General features: G+C 48.9%; 2 protein-coding genes across 4 annotated transcripts in view; one reads left to right on the top strand and one right to left on the bottom strand.

Annotated features, from left to right (window-relative positions):
- The first annotated feature begins 223 nt into the window (after positions 1-223).
- ccdc96 (coiled-coil domain containing 96) lies at positions 224-3,548 on the top strand. Its single transcript, XM_056443313.1, has 3 exons — positions 224-958; positions 1,381-1,728; positions 2,538-3,548. The coding sequence occupies exons 1-3, from the start codon at positions 224-226 to the stop codon at positions 2,844-2,846; spliced, it is 1,392 nt and encodes a 463-aa protein (XP_056299288.1). The 3' UTR covers positions 2,847-3,548.
- A 43-nt stretch (positions 3,549-3,591) lies between these two features.
- The window catches only part of afap1 (actin filament associated protein 1), a 72,092-nt gene continuing 51,408 nt past the window's right edge, over positions 3,592-24,275 (bottom strand). For 2 of the 3 annotated variants that reach the window (XM_056442229.1, XM_056442230.1), the window contains 12 exons: positions 23,243-23,329; positions 21,583-21,658; positions 15,275-15,427; positions 14,403-14,614; positions 14,011-14,156; positions 12,896-13,010; positions 12,041-12,259; positions 6,401-6,530; positions 5,838-6,002; positions 5,520-5,710; positions 5,263-5,430; positions 3,592-4,792 (listed from right to left, as the gene is read on the bottom strand). In XM_056442229.1, coding sequence (XP_056298204.1) covers positions 4,766-4,792; positions 5,263-5,430; positions 5,520-5,710; positions 5,838-6,002; positions 6,401-6,530; positions 12,041-12,259; positions 12,896-13,010; positions 14,011-14,156; positions 14,403-14,614; positions 15,275-15,427; positions 21,583-21,658; positions 23,243-23,329 — 1,689 coding nt within the window. In that variant the 3' untranslated portion in view covers positions 3,592-4,765. The remainder of the gene's footprint in view (positions 4,793-5,262; positions 5,431-5,519; positions 5,711-5,837; positions 6,003-6,400; positions 6,531-12,040; positions 12,260-12,895; positions 13,011-14,010; positions 14,157-14,402; positions 14,615-15,274; positions 15,428-21,582; positions 21,659-23,242; positions 23,330-24,275) is intronic. The other variant, XM_056442231.1, reaches the window with a different exon arrangement.

Raw genomic sequence — 24,275 nt, 5'->3', positions numbered from 1 at the left:
GGAGGCACAACTCCGCGCATGCGCACAACTAGCTTCGCCGCGCGACCGACTCACATCCTGATTGTTAATATTAATGAGTAAGGCCCGGGCGCTGATTGGTTCCCGATCCCAGTTTCCAGGACAACCGAAACAAAACGAACCGTGTCATTGACTTGGAAAGTTGACGCGCTCTACAGCCACAGATACATGTCGTCACAGTGTTGGTCTTCTTCTTCTGTTGAACATGGAGAGAGACGAGAAGGAAGGGGTGCTGTCAGCAGGGGCCCCCAGGGAGGAGGCCAATGGAGAGGGAAAGAAGGATGTCCCAGATGAACGCCCATCAGGGCCCCCTGGTGAAGAAGAGGCTCCTGGTGAAGAAGAGGCCCCTGGTGAAGAAGAGGCTCCTGGTGAAGAAGAGGCCCCTGGTGAAGAAGAGGTATCTGGTGAAGAAGAGGCCCCTGGTGAAGAAGAGGCCCCTGATGAAGAAGAGGCCCCTGGTGAAGAACCACAAGAGAACCGGGGGAACGGGTTTCCGGGTCTTGATCATATCAACACACGTGAAGATTTGGATGTGAAGAAGATTGAAGTCAACGACCCGCCGATATCCAACGAGCTGAGTATTATTTTAGAAATCAACAGCATTGACGACGATGGACCTCCCAGAATGCATCTGGAGACCACCGGTCCACCACAGGAGGAAGACGAAGGAGGCGTGGGCCTCCTCCAGGAGCTGCGTGTGCTCCGAGCTGAAGGCCTCCAGCGGCGCCGCCTGCTGCACATGAAGCTCGCCGTGTTCTTCCGCAAGAAGGGCGGGGCCGCCGCCCAGCTGGACCGGGCCGCCGCGGGCTCGGAGCAGCAGCAGTACGAGAAGCTCCTCCACACGCTGACGGGCCTGAAGCTGCAGCTCGCCGCTGACTCTGGGTCAGCTGAGCAGCAGGCGGAGGCTCAGAGGTCAAAGGCCAGAGAGACGCTGGACACGGTCCGTCTGATTTCAGGAAACTTTGCCTGATGAAACCGTAGCATATATTTATTATCAACTTTAATTGTTTCTTATCAATCATATTTGTTGAAATATTTAAGATTTTGAAAACAAATTTTCAGAGTTTGAACAGTTCCCGACCCCCCGGGAGTCAAGGGGTCACCACGCAGCGAGCGGGAGGTCGCGTGCACACGGAGAACTCCCCTGGAATGAGTCATCTGACCCCAGTGGTCCTCTTTAGAGATTACTATAGAAACATTTCACAAGAACTCTTAGAATCATATTTTGAATATAACAAATGCATTTTCATATGACTGCTCAACAAACAATCTCGTTGTCCAACTTATGTTTCAGCAACCAATCAGAAGACCTCGTGTCCCGGTGTACTGACCGGTGGCCAATCGTCTCTTCCTCATCCTCAGGTGGAAGGCGAATGGCGAGCGTTGGCGGCGCAGAAGCAGGAAGTCGCCGTGGCGGCGCTGAGCCGGCGCCTCGGTCGACGAGGCGCTCGGGCCAAAGCGGAGGTTGCCGTGGCAACGGAGACGCTGCTGCAGCAGGAGTTGACGCAGCGGCGCCTCGAGCACATCAAGCTGAGGATGAAGGTCCGCCGGCTGGAGGCGTGGCTCCGCGAGGAGGACCCCCACGCCACGGACCCCCGACACCTCCAGTTTGAGGCGCTGCAGGCGGAGCGGACGGAGCTGAAGAAGCACGCCCAGAAGATCCAGGAGGACGCCTCCAGGATGCAGCGGAACGTCAGCAGCAGCTTGGAGGTAGGTGGAGCAGCAGGAGGTCCAGAGGGCTCCGCCCTCCTGGTGACCGCGTCTTCTGCTTACCCCTGCTGGTTCATGTTACAGAGATGATGTTCTCTACGTCACCCCAGGAGAAAAACAAGTTTCAAAATGCTAATAAAATTGATGAGATCCATGTTACACAGACGGCTCCCCCTCCTGCCCTCGGGCCGGCGCTTCAGGCGCTAACGGTCAAGCACCAGCGGTCAGAGTAGCAGCTTCTTCCACAGAGCTGTGACTCTTGAACTCCACCCCCTCTGATCCTCGTCACCACTCTGTAGACACTTTATGCCGTTTGTTGCACTCTCAAGTCAATATGCACTGAACATTGCAGTAGTTTGTTTATATCTCCACATTATTTCATGTTAATTTCATCTGTCTACTGTTTTGTCTAACTTATTACCAACAGTACCAGGTCAGGCCTCTAGTATAGCACTTTATTTACTATAATCTGTATATCCTGTATTTATTATGATACTTTCTGTTGCACTTCTGGTTGGATGCCAAACTGCATTCCGTTGCTCTGCACTTGTACATGTGTAATGACAATAAAGTTAATCTAATCGAATCTTATGGTAGATTAATTATATCTCGATGTTTCCAATGTACTCAAGAAATAGTTTGAAGACGTGTTTTCCATTCAAATGAGTGACTTCTGACGGGTGACTGTGTCACGGTGGTGGTGGTGAGGTATGAATGATAGTAGTTGGGGTTGTTTGGGTTCTGACCACATCCGGCAGGCCTCAGCTCTTCTGAATTCTGGTCATAAGCATCAGTGTTTTCTTTTCCAGCTCCTTTCCAACGTGAAGGAGAAGCTGTACTGGGGCCAGATGGAGGTACTGACCCTGCGGGAGCAGCTGTCCGCGGCGGAGGCCTCGGTGGCCGGGAGGCGGGACCTCCTGACCCGGACCAGGCGGAACCACAGCGGCCTCCTGAGAGACAACCTGCGGCTGCAGGAGCACCAGGGGCTGCTGGGGAACAGGGTCCTGCTGCGAGACTTTGAGGACACGCTGGACGCCTCCGAACATCTGGAGGAACATCTGGAGGCCCTGAGGGGCCGACGAGCCGCGATGGTCTTCAGGAGACCCCTTCACGAGTGACCGAACTGTGCAAGTCATTTAGTTATGTAAAATGTTTAATTATATCTTCACGTTTCTTGTTATGCACCAAACATCAAGAGAAAAGAAACTCCAACGAACCTCTCATAGTGTACCTGTTCTACTTTAACTCTCATGGACAGTGTACCTGTTCTACTTTAACTCTCATGGAGTGTACCTGTTCTACTTTAACTCTCATGGAGAGTATACCTGTTCTACTTTAACTCTCATGGAGAGTGTACCTGGAAGCTCTAGAGCGCCATCTTGTTTCTTTGTTAGACTTCTAACTCAGACCGCTTCCTCCGTCAGTCCGTCCTGTTGCTGGGAAACGCTACAACAAGCCATCTGCTGTCACTCAGGAGAACTCTTCTACCTTCGGTTTGGAGAAAAGCACAAATGGCTTTTTTCCTCTGTTGCCCTCCTGGAGGGTTGCTCCTGATCCGATGTGAGGTCAAAGGTCAGGGATGTCTGTGTGTACCGATTGTAAAGCCCTCTGAGGATATTTTGTCATTTTGGGCTCTACAAAGTACACAGAATGGTTCTAAAACAAACGAATGAGATGTGAAAACTAGTTCTAAAGAATCATGAAACCCAGGTGAGCCAGCACCGCTGGACCACCTCCGCTGTATCCTGGAGGAATCCTCCTGGATCTTCTGGGCGTGCTTCTTCAGCTCCATCCGCTCCGCCTGCAGGGGGGGGGGGGGGGTCCACTCTGTTATTTGAATGAAAATGAATCACAACCCACCAATAAAGCAGTCATTTGTCTGGAAGTTTATTAATATATATACAAGCATGTCTGTCCCCAAGGCGGAGACGGTCTGAGATATACGAGTAGAAAATGTATAAGGTGCAAAAACAAACATTGATGCATTCCCCCCTCCTCCTCCACCCCCACACACACAACGCAGGTTCACATTAACTGGCATCAGACATGTTGCTCAGTCATGAGCCTCAAATGGACCGGATACATAACGACCCACTGCGTCTGGAAACAGGAAGCAGACGACATTCACACCAATGTGTGTGAATTGATTTCCAAACTCGAGCGTTAGTTAACGCCTTGACGACGAAGAGGCACGCAGCAGCACGACGATGTCACAGCGGAACAGCACCACGGACATGTGACACTGAGTGTGTGTGTGTGTGTGTGTGTGTTATAAAGACACTTGCTGTATGTTTTGCTAAGTGAAAGACTGTGACTGTCATTTTCACACACACACATTGTTGTTCAGCCACAGCGGTTGAGGTTTCTGAGTTTTCCAACGACGAGCACCAAATACACACACACTCACACACAATTGGCTGAGGAACCACTCTGTTAACCCTGTAGTGTCCAGAGACGTCTCCTTCAAGCCTCAGTTACATCTGGACAACAGAATATACGGACTGCTAGTGTTAAAGTTAACAAGAAAACATATTTCATAATGTATTTATTTCATAATGTATCACTTTTGTGTGTAAAAATGTCCGACCCATGACAAAGTCAAAACAAAGAATGGCATGTGTGGTTTTAGTGGAACAGCCAGCGGTCCTCTGAGGCAACACAGCTCCAGAACTCACTCTGCTTCTTACCAATAGAGAGCAGCTGTGTGCGTTAGTTGTTGTGATCACTTTGTTTGTTGTTGTTGACACGTGACTGAGGAGGAAAGGGGATTGTGTGGAGCTCCACAAATTCATCAAACTTTAAATACATCAACATAAATAAAAAAGGGAAGCTGGTAATTCCTCGTAACATTTACAAATAAATACTGGGTTTGGACCTTTTTGAACGATCAAGAACAACGTGACTGAAGAGGAAGAAGAGCTGCAACACAACATGCTCCATGTTACACCGTCTGCTCCTCAACTCCATCAACAGTGTGAAATAAATATATGCACAATTTCTTAAAAGAAAACAAAAAGGTGAAAGTGGAGCGGCTGCTTTATGTGCCGGTCTTCTGCTCCCATTCCTGCAAGAGAAACACAGGAAACCAGATTAGCACAGGACGTCTCAGGATGAAGATAACAGTCTTCATCCCTAACACCAGAACATGTGTCATCAATATAGTCCAATCAACATAGTCCAATCAACATAGTGCACTCAATCTAGTCTATTCAATATAGTCCAATCAGGACTCAGGTCAGACCACATAGGAACAGGTTCTGAACACTGACCCGTTATCCTCTGTGATAATGAAATAACACACTCAGGTGTGCGTGCGTGCGTGTGTGTGTGCGTGCGTGTGTGTTTGTGTGTGTTTTCTGGCTCGTGGAGGACTGTAAACCATCAGACTCAGGAGTGACATCACTCCTCAGAGTCATGGACTCGTCTCCGTCCATGACGAGCTACAGACAAGTACTGGACGAGAGGGACTGTTTCCATCATGGAGTCTCGCCCCAGGTCCGACCCGGTGTGTCATCATACATTGTGACCTCTGACCTTGGCCTTCCTGAGGACATGTCCCCGGACTGGTGATGCCTTCAGGCCCCCCTGCTGCCGGCGGAGCAGTGAGGCGCTGTTGACCGGCAGGGAGCAGGACTCGGTGTCACTGGTGTCGCAGCTGGAGAAGGAAGACGACTCCTGGGCCCGCCGCAGCGTCGTTGGCGACTACACACAAACACACACACGATGTGATGTCACGGGAACTACGGACCATTGGAGCATTCATGACCAGCACACAGTCCAGGGGTTCTGACCTGGACTCCGGAGACGCCTGCTTTGGGCTCGATGGTGAGGCCCAGGGTGACCCCCCCGCTCAGGGCTTTCTTCAGGCTCTCCATCACCTCCGTCAGCTCCAGCTCCAGGTTGACCCGCTCCTCCTCCCGCTGCCTGCAGTCCTCCTCCACCTTCTTCAGTTGCTCCGACAGCGAGGCGTGGGCGCGTTTGCCTAATGGAGGGGGGGGGGGGGGGGGGAGGGTTCTGTTTATCACTTCTAAGATGGCTACCTGCCGAGCTGTGAGTGGAGAGGTTGGAGAGACCTGGGATCCTCCATGCCGCGCTCTCATTGGTCCTACCAGCAGCAGCCTCCACCGCGGTGCGCAGGTCTCTCCTCTCCTTCTTCAGCTGGGTCAGACGGCTGCGGATCTCCTGCTTCCTCTTCATCAGCTCGTCCTCCTTGGCCTGCAGCCGCTTGGCGTCGGCCTCCACGCGGTTCTTCCCGTACATGCACTGCTCTGCATCTGCCCCACAACGAAGGAGAACACGTCACATGACTGCGGGCCGAGTGTCAGGAGGCCAGAGCCCCTCTGGGATTTCTTTTAGGAGCCAGTTGCTCCGAGAAGCAATCGAGCTGGTCAAAAGTATTGGTTATTGATTACTGCATTTTTGGTTTCACAAGGAATTCAACACTGGATTAAGATATGAATATTAAACCACTGAATCTTAAAGGGCTAGCGGGGTCGTCCGACCCATATTGACGGGTCAATAGCTGTTATATATTGCACCTTTATGCGTATGCTACATGTAGAATATTTTCTTAAGGAGAACTGAGCCTTTGGAAAATATCGATTTTTAAGTAGTTTGAGTGAAGCTTTTTGACTTCCCCCTTCGGTCATCAGTGAACATGTGCACCACTCACTGGAGCCGTTCCGTCTCAGAGAGGCCGTCCCACTGGTCCCATTGACTGCGGTCTTCTTGGTCTGGCTCTTGGGCTCAGGCTTCTGTTTGGAGGCCGTCCCATTGGACCCCGTTCCCTTCTTTCCCTTCAGCTGATTGGACAAGAACAAGGAGGAGGGAGTCTATCAGAGTTCAGACTACACTGTAATAAAGCAACACACATGCATCATTTGTCTCAACAATTGTACCGAAAAAAAACACTAAACAAAGATATTTAGCAGTTTATAGATTTGTAAGCACTCGACTGCTAAAGAGACGTTGTTCCTTCTTATAAACATTCATATACAGCATATATTCCCCGACTTCTATGCACATAATAGTTCGCATATAAAAAGTTTGTTTGTGTACTGGCCAATGCAACCAGATTCTGAATCTGAAAACATTGAAGACTCTCAAAAGCTGCTACTGTAATAAACGTTATCCTTAAATTAGACTATTACAATAAAAGTTCATTTCAATATTCATTCATGAAGTGTGCCCGTGTGTCCAACAGTGGTTTCTGTCTGCGTGCTGAGAGGACCAGAGAGATATCAACATCCACATCATCTAGGCAATTATTACAAACAAAAACAATAATAATAAAATAACCAACAATAATTTAATTCTTAAAATTCCAAAAATTCTGATAAATAATTCTGAAATGGAGATATACAATCTGAATTGGCTGTACAGAATCACTCAGAATCGTCGAAAAGGCTGTAGTTAGTTCTTTCAGGTGTGGTGTAACTAAGAACAGAGCTTAAGAATGAATTGTAGTGTAATTTGATTAATTAGGGATTTAATTATGCTCGATTCAAAGATGGCTGCTCTCCCACCTCTCCTCGAGTGGGGCGGGTGTATGAGTATTAATATATGACTATTCAGGCAGGATGACCTTCAAGACATATTGTTTCATGGCTTGATTAGGTCTCAGTTTAAATCATCCAGTAAAATGTATTTATGATGACAGAAATGTCATTTTAAGACAACTTTAGATTTAAGAGATGTCGAATATTTAGAGAACTTATAATAATACTGCTATTTTGCACTGCTGAAAATGTTGGTTTACTGTTGTAAGGTATTGTTGTACGACTCTCTTCAGTGTACTTTTGATTATTTTAATTGAAGTGGGGCAGTCTACAGTCCTGATGGAAACTCAGAAAGTGTGGGTAACTAAACGAACTGAAGAGCAGAAGAAGACCCTTGGTTAAGCACAACTTCTGCTCCCAGTGAGACCTGGACCTGATAGTCATATTCGCAGTGATTGATCAAGGTATTCATATATGATAAATGAGACGCTCCCTCATCAGATCAGAATTTCCCGTCTCTCATCAGTCATCAGATCAGGTTTCCCCCCTGTTGTGTCCAGTTGACCTGACAGCCAGCCAGCTGGGCACCGACCGCCCAACCAGCGGGGTGAAAGCGACATTCGGCTTCGGTCGTCTGTCTAGTCCGTTTGGGAATTACAGAGAAAGTACGGTGTCCGACAACGTCTTGGCAATTTTAGTGAGTTTTACATTAACATTAATTTTAGTGAGTGGCCCGGCTGGCGTCATTACCACTGCCAGTACGCTTTATGTGTTGTAGCATATCCCTTAGCCAGCTCAAACCGTCCACACTCCCGTGGCTAGCCCCCGGAAACACTGCGACTCTGGTCCGTGCTTTATTTACGTTCCTCGATATCTATGGGTGTAACCAGCCCAGGGTGGTGTGTGTTCGGGAGCAGGAAAAGCTGAGGGGGCTTTCGTGGTTGGGTGGGAGCGTGCAGGGCGGAATTACTAGACTCCCGACTCCTGCGACCCAGGTTACACAACCCGGCGGCTTCAGCTAGCGGGGAACAGCTAGACTGTAGCTTACGCGGGCTCACTACGACGGGGGAGGGCTAATAATATAGCTGTCTGTCTGAGCTTTATGGGCCAGCAACCCTGCCTCAACCTAGCAACCCCTCCAAACCTAGCAAATAAACCGCAGCTTGTCATTAGTCGTTATCATTGAAGGCAGGAGATACACACATGACACAGAGGAGCGGGGAGGAGGAGAGAGAGAAGAAAGTCATGCTTTGAGCTGGCAGCAAAGCTTACCGGAAGAGTGAGATGATGCGTTCAGGAGCAGTCTCTTCCCTCTCTTGGAATGTCACACACACACACACACACACACACACACACACACACACACACACACACACACACACACACACACACACACACACACACACACACACACACACACACACACACACACACACACACACACACACACACACACACACACACACACACACACACACACACAGTGTGTACTTCACCTCGCGCTGCAGTCAGTTCTTCATTTTAACCACAAAATACCAGCTTAAGGGAACGTATGTGCACCTGATGAATATACACGGTTAGAATCCATATTCCACCTGAGTCTTCTCTAGCTTTTTTATTAAGATTATTTTCTGTTCAATTTTAGAAATACTTATCAGAGTTTAATTAAATGTACACCTTGTCCAAAATAGTTTAATGACTCAATCTGAAGTTCATGTAAACACAGTCGCTCAGATTTAATTGAATGTGTTTTAACACTATTGCTAAAGCTCATTAATTTCAACATCTGATGGTTTAATAATACCTTCTGCCCCCAATGGATGGGCTTAGATCACCCAGTTGTTGGATTACCTCCCCTCCCCCCTTCCTACTCGTTGCAAGTCATGTCTAAAATGTATGTGCTTATGTGCTAAGGTGTTTTTTTCCTGCTCCCACACTGTACCCCTCTCGGGGCATAGTCGGGGGGTTGGTGTTTTTTCTCGCCTTCTTCCCTCATGTTATGCTGTAATCTTTCATCCACCCTTTCTTGTAATTTCGATGCTTTTGTACCTGTACTCTGGCAAACGACAAATAAATATATCAATCAATCAATCAATCAATCAAAAATCTAGTTTGAAAAGGTCCAAACGATGTCTGAAGAACTACACAGGCTGTCTGTGATGGCCTCGGTTGTAACTGAGTCATTGTTTATTCTCAATAGTTATTGATTGTTGTCATATTGCTAACAGCATAAACCATAATTACGCCTCTATGATCTCATACTGTATATATTGTGTATGAACTTGAGCTCTTCACTGAATATTCATGGCTGCACCGTCATATGGAACTTCATGTCCGGTGTAGTCTGTAGACTGGCTCAGTGGTCAGCAGGGCCGTCTTCCGACCACAGGGGTCGGTGGTTTGATTCCAGGCTCTGCGAGTCCACGGGACCCTGAACGCCCCGCAGCTGTTTGACGGTTCTGAATGTCGCTTTGCAGAACGGCGTCAGCTGAAGGAATGAAACGTGTCACTCTTTAGCCGGCAGGTCGGTGGGCGCTGAGCGCCATGACACCACAATATTCCCATCAGTTCCAAATAAAAACAGTCCAAGACCATCTGGAATGCGGCCGATAGAAACACGACATGTGCCGGTTGGCATGAAGCCGGACCGCTGGAGCCAACAGCTTCCTTCTCAACAGGTGTTGTGTGTCAGGCGATTGGTGGGCGTAGGATGCTGGCTTTCCATAACACGGGGAGCACCTGGTGAAGACCCTCCCTCTCTCCCATCGCTCCCTAAAGAGGAGTGGGGTTCTGCCCGGCCTCCCCAACACGGATCAGTGCATGGGAGAAACCTGGACCATGACGGGCCCTCAGCGGTGCCGCTGAGTGAGGAGAGGTAAACGCAGCTGCATGCAGCTCCTCATCACAAAGCATCCAGTGGCTGGGCATCAGCTACCACAGAGAGACACGCTGGACATCAGCTACCACAGAGACACGCTGGACATCAGCTACCACAGAGACACGCTGGACATCAGCTACCACAGAGACACGCTGGACATCAGCTACCACAGAGACACGCTGGACATCAGTTACCACAGAGACACGCTGGACATCAGCTACCACAGAGAGACACGCTGGACATCAGCTCCACAGAGAGACACGCTGGACATCAGCTACCACAGAGACACGCTGGACATCAGCTACCACAGAGAGACACGCTGGACATCAGCTACCACAGAGAGACACGCTGGACATCAGCTACCACAGAGACACGCTGGACATCAGCTACCACAGAGAGACACGCTGGACATCAGCTACCACAGAGACACGCTGGACATCAGCTACCACAGAGACACGCTGGACATCAGTTACCACAGAGACACGCTGGACATCAGCTACCACAGAGACACGCTGGACATCAGCTACCACAGAGACACGCTGGACATCAGCTACCACAGAGAGACACGCTGGACATCAGCTACCACAGAGACACGCTGGACATCAGCTACCACAGAGAGACACGCTGGACATCAGCTCCACAGAGAGACACGCTGGACATCAGCTCCACAGAGAGACACACTGGACATCAGCTCCACAGAGAGACACGCTGGACATCAGCTCCACAGAGAGACACGCTGGACATCAGCTCCACAGAGACACGCTGGACATCAGCTCCACAGAGAGACACGCTGGACATCAGCTCCACAGAGAGACACGCTGGACATCAGCTCCACAGAGACACGCTGGACATCAGCTCCACAGAGAGACACGCTGGACATCAGCTCCACAGAGAGACACGCTGGACATCAGCTCCACAGAGACACGCTGGACATCAGCTCCACAGAGACACGCTGGACATCAGCTCCACAGAGAGACACGCTGGACATCAGCTCCACAGAGAGACACACTGGACATCAGCTCCACAGAGAGACACGCTGGACATCAGCTACCACAGAGACACGCTGGACATCAGCTACCACAGAGACACGCTGGACATCAGCTCCACAGAGAGACACACTGGACATCAGCTCCACAGAGAGACACGCTGGACATCAGCTCCACAGAGACATGCTGGACATCAGCTCCACAGAGAGACACGCTGGACATCAGCTCCACAGAGAGACACGCTGGACATCAGCTCCACAGAGACACGCTGGACATCAGCTACCACAGAGACACGCTGGACATCAGCTCCACAGAGACACGCTGGACATCAGCTCCACAGAGAGACACGCTGGACATCAGCTCCACAGAGAGACACGCTGGACATCAGCTACCACAGAGACACGCTGGACATCAGCTACCACAGAGACACGCTGGACATCAGCTCCACAGAGAGACACGCTGGACATCAGCTTCACAGAGACGCTGGACATCAGCTACCACAGAGACACGCTGGACATCAGCTCCACAGAGAGACACGCTGGACATCAGCTCCACAGAGAGACACACTGGACATCAGCTTCACAATGTCCTCCCACTGCAGGCTCAAGTTCTCATGGGACAAGCAGCACGGGGAAGGACGTGTGGACCTGGTCATCCACAGCACCCCCCACAACACATGGAGCCACATGGCCTCAGAGCTGAGGAACATGTCCGCTGGGGGTTCAGTCCTCCAGTGATCTGGAAGTCTGTGTTGTCAAGTCCCCATATTTGATGGAAACGGTCTCACAGAAACTTGTTCGATCTCAGATGAACAATCAATATGATCAATAACTTTGAATGGAACATGGAGGTGTCGACAGAAGAAAAACACTCAGAGTTACATATTGTTAAAGTATTATTAAAAGAGTTAGAAGAGGAAGAGAGTGATTCAAGAGCAGAGTGTTAGTCACCTGAGCAGAAGCTTTAGTTTTAGAGTCAGCCGCCAGGAACTTAGAAGAGACTTTAGAAACAGGCGTTCTGTAGCGACTGGAGGAGGAGGAGGAGGGGGAAGAAGAGGAAGGCTTGGGAGCAGAGGGCATGTTTTCATAGAGGTCAGCGTTCTCATAGTGCATCTCCTCTTTCAGCTGGCTCCCCCTTGTGTTGGGACTGGAGTATTGCACCTCCGGGTCCTTCGGTTAAAGCATGCAAATAAGCAGAGGAGAGAGGAGAGAGAGGAGAGAAGAGAGGATACGAGAGGAGAAGAGAGGAGAGAAGAGAGGAAATAGGAGATAGGAGAGAGCAGAGAGGAGAAGAGGTGAGAGAGGAGAGAGAAGAGGAGAACAGAAGGGAGAGATGATAACCAAATAAAGTTAGTTACACTATTGTGCCACAATAAGGTTAATTGTGATATAGACTAAATGTGTCATATCATAATAATAATAATAAATTGGGCCACAAAGGAATATTCCTGCATATTTGAACCTGGATTATTTCCCCTCATTGTGAGGCCTGCTCTCCTCTGGGCCTCCATCTCTGAAACCTCTTTCTGTTTCCAACGTGCTGCTCTAGGTATTCACCGGAGCTCCGTCAGCTCCGTCAGCCCCGTCAGCTACATCAGCTCCTCTACTAGAAGATTGTGTGTCTCTGTTTCATCAAACCACTCCCACCACCTGCACCTGACCTGTCCATCATCTCAACCTGAATACGCAGCATGTAATGGAGCCACAGATGATGTGGCTGGTCATCACTGTGGCATCAAGGTCCTGAGGTCAATATAATCTGCATGTGTATTGATGTCCATGGTGCTCTATCTTTTGCCTCCTTACCGCTCCGTTGATGGCCACGTCGTCGTAGTGCAGCGCCATCCCAGTGGGGCAGGAGTAGCCATTGACGGGGCTGTCCAGGTACGGGTTGGGAGACACGGCGCGCTTACTGGTGAAACTGGGAGGACACATCCACATTCATTCACAACTTCCTGCTGCTGTGGTCCCACATGAGCATGAGGTCTGAACGCTCTGCACATCAGAGGGAGGAGCATCACGTGTGACCCGAGTCCCTCGTGTCTCGCAGCTCTCTACGTCTGTGTGAAGTCAACAACTCAAATAATATCCCATCAATATTCATTATCAGTTTACAAGTTTAACTGGATGAATTATAAATACTCTCATAATGAATGCATAGATTATCCTCCCATTTCAGTTACAATAATGGCTCGATTTAAAAAATTGATTTTGAAAAGAGTTTCTTAAAAATGTTTATTTTACAAAAATGATTGTATGTTCCTTGTAGTTTTAGATTCTGTTCATTCAGGCGTCTAGTGAAAAGCCATGATATTATATTATTCTCTGATGAAATGTGTTATTGACAGCACTTGTTTGTCTATAGTTGGACAGTCATGTGTCAGGACTCTGGTCCTATTGGATGCTTTGTGAGTCCGTGTGAGTCGGGTGAGCTTCGTCTCACTTCTAATGCTCGGCAGTTCTCTGAACACACGAGGCATCCTAGCTGTCAGAACTGAACTCAGAAGAGTCTTCCTGGTTTCTGTCTACATGACTCTTGTTGGAGAACATGCAACATAACTTCTCTCCCTCCTCCGGTCTGTGTACATCTCACTCCAACCGCGACACTTATCGGTATACGCATCTTTGCTTGGCCGAGTAGCATCACATGATGTGATTTACAGGCTGTAATTGGTCGGTGTGTTTCCGGACCGCTGACCGAGGGCCGTAAAGGCTGGAGAAGCTGCGCCGGTTCAAATACAAGCGCTCTGTCGACATTGAATAATTCTCATTAAGAGGTCCGGGGTCCAGATACATCCGGACCCCTGCTCTGTATTCAGCCCTTCAACATCACATTTATTTTACACAACTGCAACTTTTCCAATGACTCAATAATCCATAGGTTTACTATCTGATAACAAACAAGGGTCGCACTTCCTCACCAGAAGGACTGCTTGGCCAGCTGGATGACGTTGGCGGTGGTCTCCACGTCGATGTAGTCGTAGTGCAGCGTGGCGGGGTCGGTGCTGGAGCCGGTCTCAGCCAATAGAATCCCCAACCAGCGACCCATCTCCTCAGAGGAGGCGGCCTGGAGGAACACGATGAGAGTCAGTGGTGCCTCTTCCTCATTTATCCATTTAGCATTCAGAGGTCCTGTTCATTTGTCATCAATAATGCTAAGCCATACGTTATTAACACTTCTAAAAATGCTTTTCTTGACTCTGGTGTTCATCTTCTACAAGATACTTCCTGCCTTTCAGTGAAGGGTGGCCTGACTGCAGCTCAGAGAACTGTCAGGACGATGAGAAGCATCCAACAGGTGCCTGCAGCTCACCTCCAGCACGGCCACCTCCTGGCCGTTGCGCAGCAGGCGGAAGGCGAAGGGGTGCTTGTGGTCCAGGCCCGGGCTGACCTCACAGCCTCTCAGGGGCAGAGAGGCGATGTGGCTCTTCAGGTCATCGCGGTCCTTGTGGAGCAGCAGCTGGTTGTCCTTCAGGCGGCACCAGCGCTCCCTCCAGCGGTTATTGGACAACACGTTGAGGTAGCCTGGAGACCGAGGGCACAACGTCAGGTCAGAACCAAGACGTGCCGTCATTCTTAGTGGAGGTTCTCCTTCTCCACCCGCAGGACTCACACCGTGAGCCCTGCGGGGACATTCAGGGACCTTCAGGAACCTTCTCATAACCATATGGAGACAGACGCACAACGTCAAGACACGCTTCAATTCTCTATTCATTATGGAGAGACACACAGAGGAGTGTCAGAGACACATATAGGAGTGACAGAGACACACATAGGAGTGACAGAGACACACAGAGACACACATAGGAGTGACAGAGACACAGATACATAGTGAGTCATGAAAGACAAACACAGACTGCGCCGAGTTCAAAGTAATAACTGAAGTGATACCATTCTCATTCAGCTGTTTACGCCTGGTCACAAATATTTAGACCTGCTGCTGACCCACGGCCCAGAGGTCGGGAAGCTGCTCCACATGGTGCACTCCACCAACATCGCTTATCTGAAAGCGTGGACCGTTATCCCCATTTATGCAATGAATTACATTTAGCCTTCAAAGACTCTCAACAATTCTTCAGTGGGGTTCAACACAGGCTGTAGTCATTGGGAACACTTTGACCTTTAGACTCGGTTGGATGACACACTTTGACCTTTAGAACATGAACTTGAATGTATTTTTCTCACCACATGAGGGCACTTCTTCTTCTGCTGACGACGTCTGCTCATCTGTGGACGGCTTCTTCTTCCCCAGCCCGATGATCTTAGTGATCTTCTTTCCTGCTCCCTTCCCCACTGTCCCCGTCTTATGCTCAGACTTTGAGTTCTTCTTTCCTTTTGCTGAGCGGGAGAGAGAGAGTACATGGAGAGGACATGAGTACCACAGTGTGTAATGTCCTTCGTCTGAAGGGTCCCTGCAGACTTCATGTGCTCGACCCTCATGATCTAAACATGGGAAGTTGTCCTGTGTTCCTCTCTGTTCACTGTGAGGTTTTAACAAAGCTGCAACCGAGAGAGCAGAAGAGAAGAAGCAACTCTGGGCTCTGCTGTCCACAGACAGGAGATGAGAATAAGATGCGTTGGTCTAATCACACCCTTGTGGGTTGTAAAGCTCTTGCTTGGTGAATTAGGTTCAGTGTGCAATGCCAGCGTGCCCACTGGTCGGAGGGGGCGGGTTTTCAGGCGGCCTAGTTTCTATCCAAGGAGAGAAAGAAAGGGAGAGTAATGACACACACACACATTGTGCTTCAGTGGGGTAAGCTAGGTTAAGAGAGGACATGCCCGAGGCCCTCTGTACATCGGCTTCTTCTTCTCAACTGCCGGATATTGAAGAGACAGTGGAGGAAACCAGGGGAGGAATCTACCAAGTGGTCCTCTCCACTGTTGTCGTCATACCAACATGTGAGTTTAGACACGCACCCACAGAAGGAAACTTTATTTAATGATCAGGGCAGGTTGCTCACACAAACCACACTCAACCAATGAATAGTAGTCCAGACCAATGGCAGGAGCTAGTTGTGTTCAATTATCTTTTAATACAGAACTCCATAAACTCCTATTTCAGCTTGGTATGATGTGTTTCCTACCATGGCGACTGCCTCCATCAAGTAGGAAGCTGTCGCAGACTTTTCTCCAAATATAAAACGTATACAAACACACGTCACACACACACTGCCGTCCTGAGGTGGAAAGCAGACACACAGATGTGAAAGTGATTCAAACAGTTTTTAAAAAGGAGGAATTATTCAGATTTGTTTCCCTTCAGGATGCGACGAGGAGGAAAACTCCGATCGGGTACATTTGACCCCGTTTGTTACCAGCCATGGAAAGAATGTGGATGATTACGTTGAAAAGAGGCTTTTCCCTGAAGGAGGGACTGACTGGAGACAAAGGGGTCGGTTTGTATTTCACCGTCTGTCGTGCCGACTGAAAGACAATGCAAGGAAGCAGAGCTGTCTAGTTTAGAGCCTTCAGGGTGAAGAGTAGGCTCACATGGGAACAGAGCGGTCCATCACATGACAGCTCTGAAGTGATGTCATCAGTGTCGCTGTCGGGGTGAAGGGGTGACGAGTCATAGATATAGCAGCTACTGTGTGCTGATGGAGACCCACAGGTCCACTCCACATTCCATGGGCCAAAAGCCCAACATTAGGACATTGGATACCTCTCTCTCTCTGTGTGTGTGTGTGTGTGATTACTCCTCTCAGCTGATTGGAGGCGTTCACTTTAAATTAACCAATTCTGCACAGTTTCCTTGAGCCAATCACAGCTGCAACCAGCATCAAATTAAGAAATATTGTACTTTTGTTTTTCGATTTTTTTTTGTGTCATTGTTTGCAGTCATTGTTTTAAATGGTTGTAAAATATTCATATTAATTACATTACATTACATGTCATTTGGCTGACGCTTTTATTCAAAGCGACTTACAGTAGTTACATTCATTCACTGTAGACGCAGCTACAGGGAGCAACTCAGGGTTAAGTGCCTTGCTCAAGGACACATCGACTAGGGCGGGGATTGAACCTCCAACCCCCTGATGGAAAGACGGACCTGCTACCCACTCACCCATAGTCGCCATATTCAGTTCTCTAATTATGACACAAATGGAAAAAGTTCATACCGAGGATATATAGGTATGCTCCTCCATAGTAACATTCATCAGACCTCAGCATCACTACTCTTCCAATTATTTTACTTTGCAGTATTTAAATATTCTGCATATTGTTCCAATATAAACAAGTCTCTCCTGACTGAACCACATGTACCTGTATATGGACGGCAGTATTTCAGTGAAACAATCTTTGGGTGGACGAACCAACGCAACTGTTCCCCCTCTGGGAGCGCACGCCTCCGCTGGAGGGGGAGAACCATGACTGCTGCATCTGAATGACGGATTTTATTAGATGGCGCGGCTGTGTCCAGACGCCGTCGAGGTAGCTCCGCGGAGATTGTGCGCTCTTTTAGTTTTTGTGTTTATTTTTAATGTTTTCTTTGCCACAAACACATCGGCACTAACAGCATACGACCACAGCACACTTTTGGACATAAACTTTTGCGCAAAACAAGGGTTTTTGTCCACTTTTTCCATCGATCCAGCGTGGCCGGCAGAGATCGTACGAGCGAACCACAACAACAACAGTGGAGCCGCTACTACGGGAGCGACGAAAACATCGAGGAAACGGAGCGGAATTCGGAACAGACTGAGAGTTCAAGCCCACCGCCCACCTCTGCCCAGCATCCTTCTTGCTAACGTCCAGTCTCTGGAAAATAAGATGGATGATGTTAGGGCAAGAATCAGATTCCAACGGGACATGAGGGATTGTAATATCTTTTGTCTGACGGAAACATGGCTGAACCCGCTGGTGCGGATCGAGTCATATGCCCAACCGAGTCCTTCTCTGTTTTCCGTGCAGACAGAACGGAAGAGTCTGGTAAATCTAAGGGTGGAGGGGTTTGCTTCATGACGAACAACATGTGGTGCGACCCCAAGAACATTAAGACTCTTTCTCGTTCCTGCTCGCGAACCTGGAACATCTGACGATCTCATGCCGTCCATTCTACCTTCCCGGGAGTTCAGCTCGGTCATCACCACAGCCGCCTACATACCACCACAACCGGACACCGCAGTAGCACTATCGGACCTACATGATGTGTTATGTCGGCATCAGAACAAGTATCCCGAGGGGCTGTGGTGGTGGCTGGGGACTTTAATAGGGCTAACCTAAAAAAAGTCATGCCGAACTTTCACCAGCACATTACGTGTGCTACCAGAGGGGAAAGAACGTTGGACCACTGCTATACGCCATTCAAGAGAGGCTACAAGGCTGTCTCTCTCCCTCCGTTCGGAAAATCAGACCATGCCGCCATTTTTCTGCTTCCGGGATACCGGCAAAAGATCGCGCGGGAAGCCGTAGTGACGAGGAACGTGAAGCGGTGGTCTGACCAATCAGAGGCTGAGCTACAGGGCGCTCTGCGTGTCGTCGACTGGGACATGATGCAATCCAGTGCCAGTGACGTCAGCGAGTTCTTGGAAGTAGCAATGAGCCTCATAGCAACGCTTAACGGACACCATCGTCCCCACGGTAAAGTTAGGGTCTTTCCTAACCAAAAGCCGTGGGTTGATAGATCCATCCGTGAAGCTGTGAACGCCCGCATTGCTGCCTATAACTCCGGTCTTGTATCCGGCAACATGGACGAGTACAAGGCAGCGGTCTATGGACTGAGGAGGCGGTGAAGGAAGCCAAGAGGAAGTACCGAGACAGAGTGGAATCACAGATGGAGCAGCGCGACACCAGGCGCCTATGGCAGGGGCTACGGACTATCACAGACTACCAGAGCAGACCCCGCGCTATGGTGAGTGCCGACGCATCCCTAGCGGACGACCTGAACTCATTTTATGCACGGTTTGAGGCTAGCAACAACAGCGCTAGCTCGCCGCTAACAACAACACCGTTAAGCGTAGCCGAGGTGAGTTCTACCGCTGGGGATGAACACACACTCTCTGTGACCGAGCACAGTGTGAGGAGGGCTCTGTTGAGGGTGAACACCAGGAAAGCTGCAGGTCCAGATGGCATATCTGGGCAGTACTGAAGACCTGTGCTAACCAGCTAGCTCCAGTGTTCACCACAATATTCAACCTCTCCTGGCTGAGTCCGTGGTCCCCGCCTGCTTCAAGAGATCCACTATTGTCCCTGTGCCCAAGAATGCTTCTCCAGCATGTATGAATGACTACCGACTGGTGGCCCTCACCTCGGTGGTCATGAAATGCATTGAGAGGCTGATAAAGGACTACATCTGCGCCTTCCTCCCTTCCTCCATGGACCCGCTGCAGTTTGCTTATCGCCCAAACAGATCCACAGATGATGCTGTCTCCCAGGTACTGCACACCACACTCTCTCATCTGGACAGCCAGAGGGGGGGCTATGTGAGACTGCTGTTCATTGATTATAGTTCAGCTTTCAACACCATAGTCCCTCCAGACTGGCCGGCAAGCTGATTGAGCTGGGACTGAACACCCCTGTGTGCTTGGATCCTGGACTTCCTGACCGCCAGGCCACAGGTGGTCAGGGTGGGCAGACACACCTCAAATCCCTCACCCTGAACACAGGATCCCCAGGGTTGCGTCCTCAGCCCCTACTGTACTCCCTGTACACACATGACTGTGTGGCCAGGTTCAGCTCAACACCATCATCAAGTTTGCGGATGACACAGTGGTGGTGGGCCTGATCTCCGACAACGACGAGAAGGCCTACCTGGAGGAAGTTGCTGATCTGTCACTCTGGTGCCAGGACAACAGCCTCATCATGAATGTCACCAAAACTAAGGAGCTGATTGTGGACTTTAGGAGGGTACAACAACAGAGGACGTACTCACCACTGGGGATTAACGGGACTACTGTGGAGAGGGTGAGCGGGTATAAATACCTGGGAGTCCACATCACCGAGGATCTGACATGGTCAACAAACACAGACACTCTGGTGAGAAAGGCAAGGCAGCGCCTCTACCACCTCAGGCAGCTGAGGAAATTTAAAGTTTCCCAGAGGATCCTTCAGTCCTTCTACTCTGGAGCTGTAGAGCGTCCTGATAGGAAGCATCACAGCCTGGTTTGGCAACTGCTCCGCTCAGGACAGGAAGGCTCTGCAGAGAGTAGTGCGTTCGGCTGAACGCACTATTGGAACTACACTCCCCACCCTGCAGGACTTGTACACCAGGAGGTGCAGAACCAGAGCCAGCAGGATCATGAAGGATCCTCACCACCCCAACAACAGACTGTTTCAGCTGCTGCGGTCAGGCAGGCGCCTCCGTAGTCACGCTGCAAGAACAGAGAGACTGAGACGGAGTTTCTTTCCTCAGGCCATCAGGACTGTGAACTCCGACCTCACCAGGACCCCCACATAGACCCACACAACTGCCCCTCTTAGGCACACACACACACACACACACACACACACACACTTACTGTAAATATTGTGTTGTTTTTTATTGTAAATAGTGTGTACTTGTTGCCCTTGCACATTCCTGCTGAGCATTGCCACTTTCATTTCACTGCACACCCTGTGTGTGTATGTGACAAATAAAACATCTTGAATCTTGAATCTTGAATCTTTACATTTCTACACGTAAGAGGGAGAACGGTCCAGACCTGGCTCCCTGGAGAAGTTATAACATGTTCATATGCTCATCTGGAAGGTCCCTGCGGCCCTTAGTTTCACAGCATAGACACAACCAAGTTCATCAATTACAGCAGTTACATGTCCTGAATCCCAAACCCAACTGGAATGGAAAGTGAACTACTCGTGGGGAAACAGTTTTAGACATAATGTTGGAAAAATGCACTAATCTCAAAGAAAAAGAACAAGAGTTACATTTGATTTAACAATCCAAATCACTAAGCTGACGAGTAAAATGAAACTTCTCTCCCCAGGAATGTTGCCTGCTAAGCAAACAAACAGTAAATAATGGTTACGGTCATCCCTCTTTGTCGGGACAGACTGCCTCCGCTATAAAACACTGCAGGAAACAACATCCTTTAATACCATTCTCCTAAGTGTCAATAAAACAGTGCGGTTGGTATATTGACATCTTTCCTGTTCCCTGGTCTGCATGGTAGCTCATCTAGGGTTGCTTATTTTAACTACCCCGTTATTCTTTTGATTTTAATTAACCAGAAATCAGAATGTCCTCTGCCCCAGAGAGGGGTTTTCCCAGGACGCTGCTTCCAGACGTATCTTGTTCACCACAAAAACTCAAACTCACTCATGAACTGGATGAAAATGACAAACTCATCTGTTTGCAGCAGATGTTTTTCCTTTTCCAGCGTGAGGGTCCAAGGATCAGACATTGCATGTTGTACAGACTGTAAAGCTCTCTGTGGCACATGTGTGTTTTGTGATATTGGGATATACAAACATTTCTTTCCATTTAATTGAAAACTGAATGATTATCCTCCAACAGTGTTACAGTCGGTGCAGGTCTTGCTGCTGTGGACTCTCACCGTGGTCCTTGCAGTCGCTCTGTCCGTTCTCATGAGTCACTTCCCCATCGGAGCTCGGTCTGTCACACGGTGCCTTCTGGCAGGGAGGGAGGCCACACAGAGGGGAACCCAGAAGGGACAGAGTAAACACAACCGGACTTTTTAATGCAGAATAAAAACAGGGTGACATAGTCAATAATGGACACAGCTGTCTCACTACAATGTACATTGTGAACATCTTTAAACGCATCTACAACGTGGTGTAGAGGAATAATCCGGCTGGCTGGTGTTTGCTGTGCCAAGTTGGGAGCAGTTTGCCTCATTTTCCATCACTAAACACACATGTGCAAATGCAGGCACACACACACGTGTGTGCAGTGTGTCTCCAGTGTTGTGTTACCGGCCTCTTTCCCAATGAAAGGCAGTGCTCTCCCTTCAGCTCCCTACATGTTCCATCGGGTGCCAAACAGAATGAAGCTCTTACTGCCCGGTGTGATTGTGTTTGCTTATGCCAAGAAAAGAGGCCCTAATGGGATGGAGGTAGAATCCAACATGTGTTTGTTGGTCTGTCCACGACAACAAGATCCAATTCAGCCAACACTGACATGTGAGGAAGACAAGAAAAACAAATCCTCTATTGATTCACCAGAATGAAGGATCCTTTACTGGGACATACAGTAGACTGGACCAGTCGATTGGCATTTCAGGCACCGCACTAAGTTGGTTTAAATCCTATTTATCAGATCGATCTCAGTTTGTATTTGTAAACGATGACGCCTCGATAACCACCAACGTTAGTCACGGAGTTCCACAGGGTTCTGTGCTTGGGCCACTTTTATTTACCTTATACACGCTTCCTTTGGGCAATATTATCAGGAAACATTCCATAAACCTTGATTGTTATGCAGATGATACTCAATTATATCTATCGATTAAGCCAGAACAAACATTTTAGGATACACCGGGCCCCTCTCTCTTCTTCTATCTCTCCTTATGGATGAATGTACATCTATTGGACTTAGATTCATCAGATATGACTCCATATGAATGCTAATGTCACACTAATGTTTCACTATTATCACTGTTTCAACTTTAAATATGTCAGTGTTGTAATATCAGCTTGTTCTGCTTCCCCCGAGTGGTCAATGTATCCATTTTCTGCTGCTTCATCTTTCAATTAAGTTTCAATTGTACATTTAAAAAAAGGTAGTAAATAACTAATATCTAAAGACTCAGTTGAGATCTGGAATCCATCGTTCTGGCGAAGGCAGAAAAGAGAAAAAAAGCCTACTTTTGTTTGCCCAACTTACAGCTCCAAAAACTAAAAAGTCTTCATTCAGAACTGGAACTTACTTCCTGTTAATCTGCGTAAATGGTCCTCTTATGTCTTAATTCTGTACAAATGACAGCTAATGTCCATCCTGATAGAGGGATCCTCCTGAAGGTTTCTAGCCTTCTCCTTAAAGGTTTTTTTGGGGAGTAGTTCCTGATCCGATGTGAGGTCCCGGGATAGAGGATGTCGTATGTGAACACATTGTAAAGCCTTCTCAGGCACTTCCCTAATTTGTGATTTTGGGCTGTACAAAATAAACTGAATTAAATGTAACTGAAGGACAATGTGGTGTTCACCAGAATGTACATCAGTTTGGACAGCATGGTGAAAGATAGGACCGGTGTTTACCTTTTCCAGTTCCGGTTTGTGAACAGGTGATGCAGATCCAGCTCGATCCGAGTCTACACCCCCATTAACACACACCTCTCTCATCACCTGAACAACACAAGAGAATACAGCGTTAGTTCCTGAGACCACCGTTTACAATAGACACAGTGAGGGAGTTCAGATCCGTACTCTACTGCGTCGGACTGGGCCGGTCCCAACTGGGATCAGAACACATGGGTGGATCCCTTCTTTAAAACTCCTCAAATATTTCCTCACATCATTGCCACATAATTAAGCAGCTCATTGCTTCAGGCTGGAAAGCATGCCTGGAGTAATGCAGGCCACATGTACGGTGAACTCCCTCCTCTCTCACATCCCATCATGCTACTGAGTGGCAGCCAAAGGACCACAAGGCAATGCAGCCCATGCAGTGGAGTCACTCCGGGAGGCAGAGAGCGTGCATGCATGGGGGGGGGGGGTCTGGTCCACACACTAGACACCACAGAGTTTTACGATGTCCATGGAGTCCTGATGCTCCGAGGCCCAGATGGGCGAATGAGATCCGCAGGGCTCTGGACGGGGCGCCAGTGTACATTACCATGACCTCATTGGATCCAACGGGTGTTTGGAGATGAGCGGTGGGCAGCGGGAAATTACACATTTCAATCAAACCACGGCGCACACACAGGCGCACGCACACACAGACGCACCCCCCCCACACACACACACACACTACCCACACACCATTTCCACAAGCATTCTGAACCGTCTCTGGCCTTGCAGAGCTCCTCAGCTCATTGCTTTTGGCTTGGAGGAGCATAATTGGGTTTCGCGGGGGAAATGACAGACTGTGGCTCCATGGGTTTGGCTCCGTGAGCCAGGGAGTGGGACGGAACTGCAACATCATGTCTATCGACCACTGGAGAGCTACTCTGACAGACTGGGGTGCTAAGTAGGTCTGATGATGTGCTACAAATCAAACTCGAGGAGATAGTGGGACTGAGTGCAGTAGTTTTGGGTGCTCTATAAAAACTATAACACAACAAACACATCT

The sequence above is a fragment of the Pseudoliparis swirei genome, chromosome 21, assembly GCF_029220125.1.
Source record: "Pseudoliparis swirei isolate HS2019 ecotype Mariana Trench chromosome 21, NWPU_hadal_v1, whole genome shotgun sequence".
In the NCBI taxonomy this organism is placed as follows: Eukaryota; Metazoa; Chordata; class Actinopteri; order Perciformes; family Liparidae; genus Pseudoliparis; species Pseudoliparis swirei.
Note: the sequence above shows the minus strand (reverse complement) of the source record. Positions and strands in the feature narration are given on the sequence as shown.

Bases quoted from the DNA above. Each gene is read 5' to 3' on its own strand.
- ccdc96 (XM_056443313.1), top strand. From the start codon at position 224: ATGGAGAGAGACGAGAAGGAAGGGGTGCTGTCAGCAGGGGCCCCCAGG. The intron at 959-1,380 runs GTCCGTCTGATT...CCTCATCCTCAG, and splicing joins CCAGAGAGACGCTGGACACG to GTGGAAGGCGAATGGCGAGC. The intron at 1,729-2,537 runs GTAGGTGGAGCA...TTTCTTTTCCAG, and splicing joins ACGTCAGCAGCAGCTTGGAG to CTCCTTTCCAACGTGAAGGA.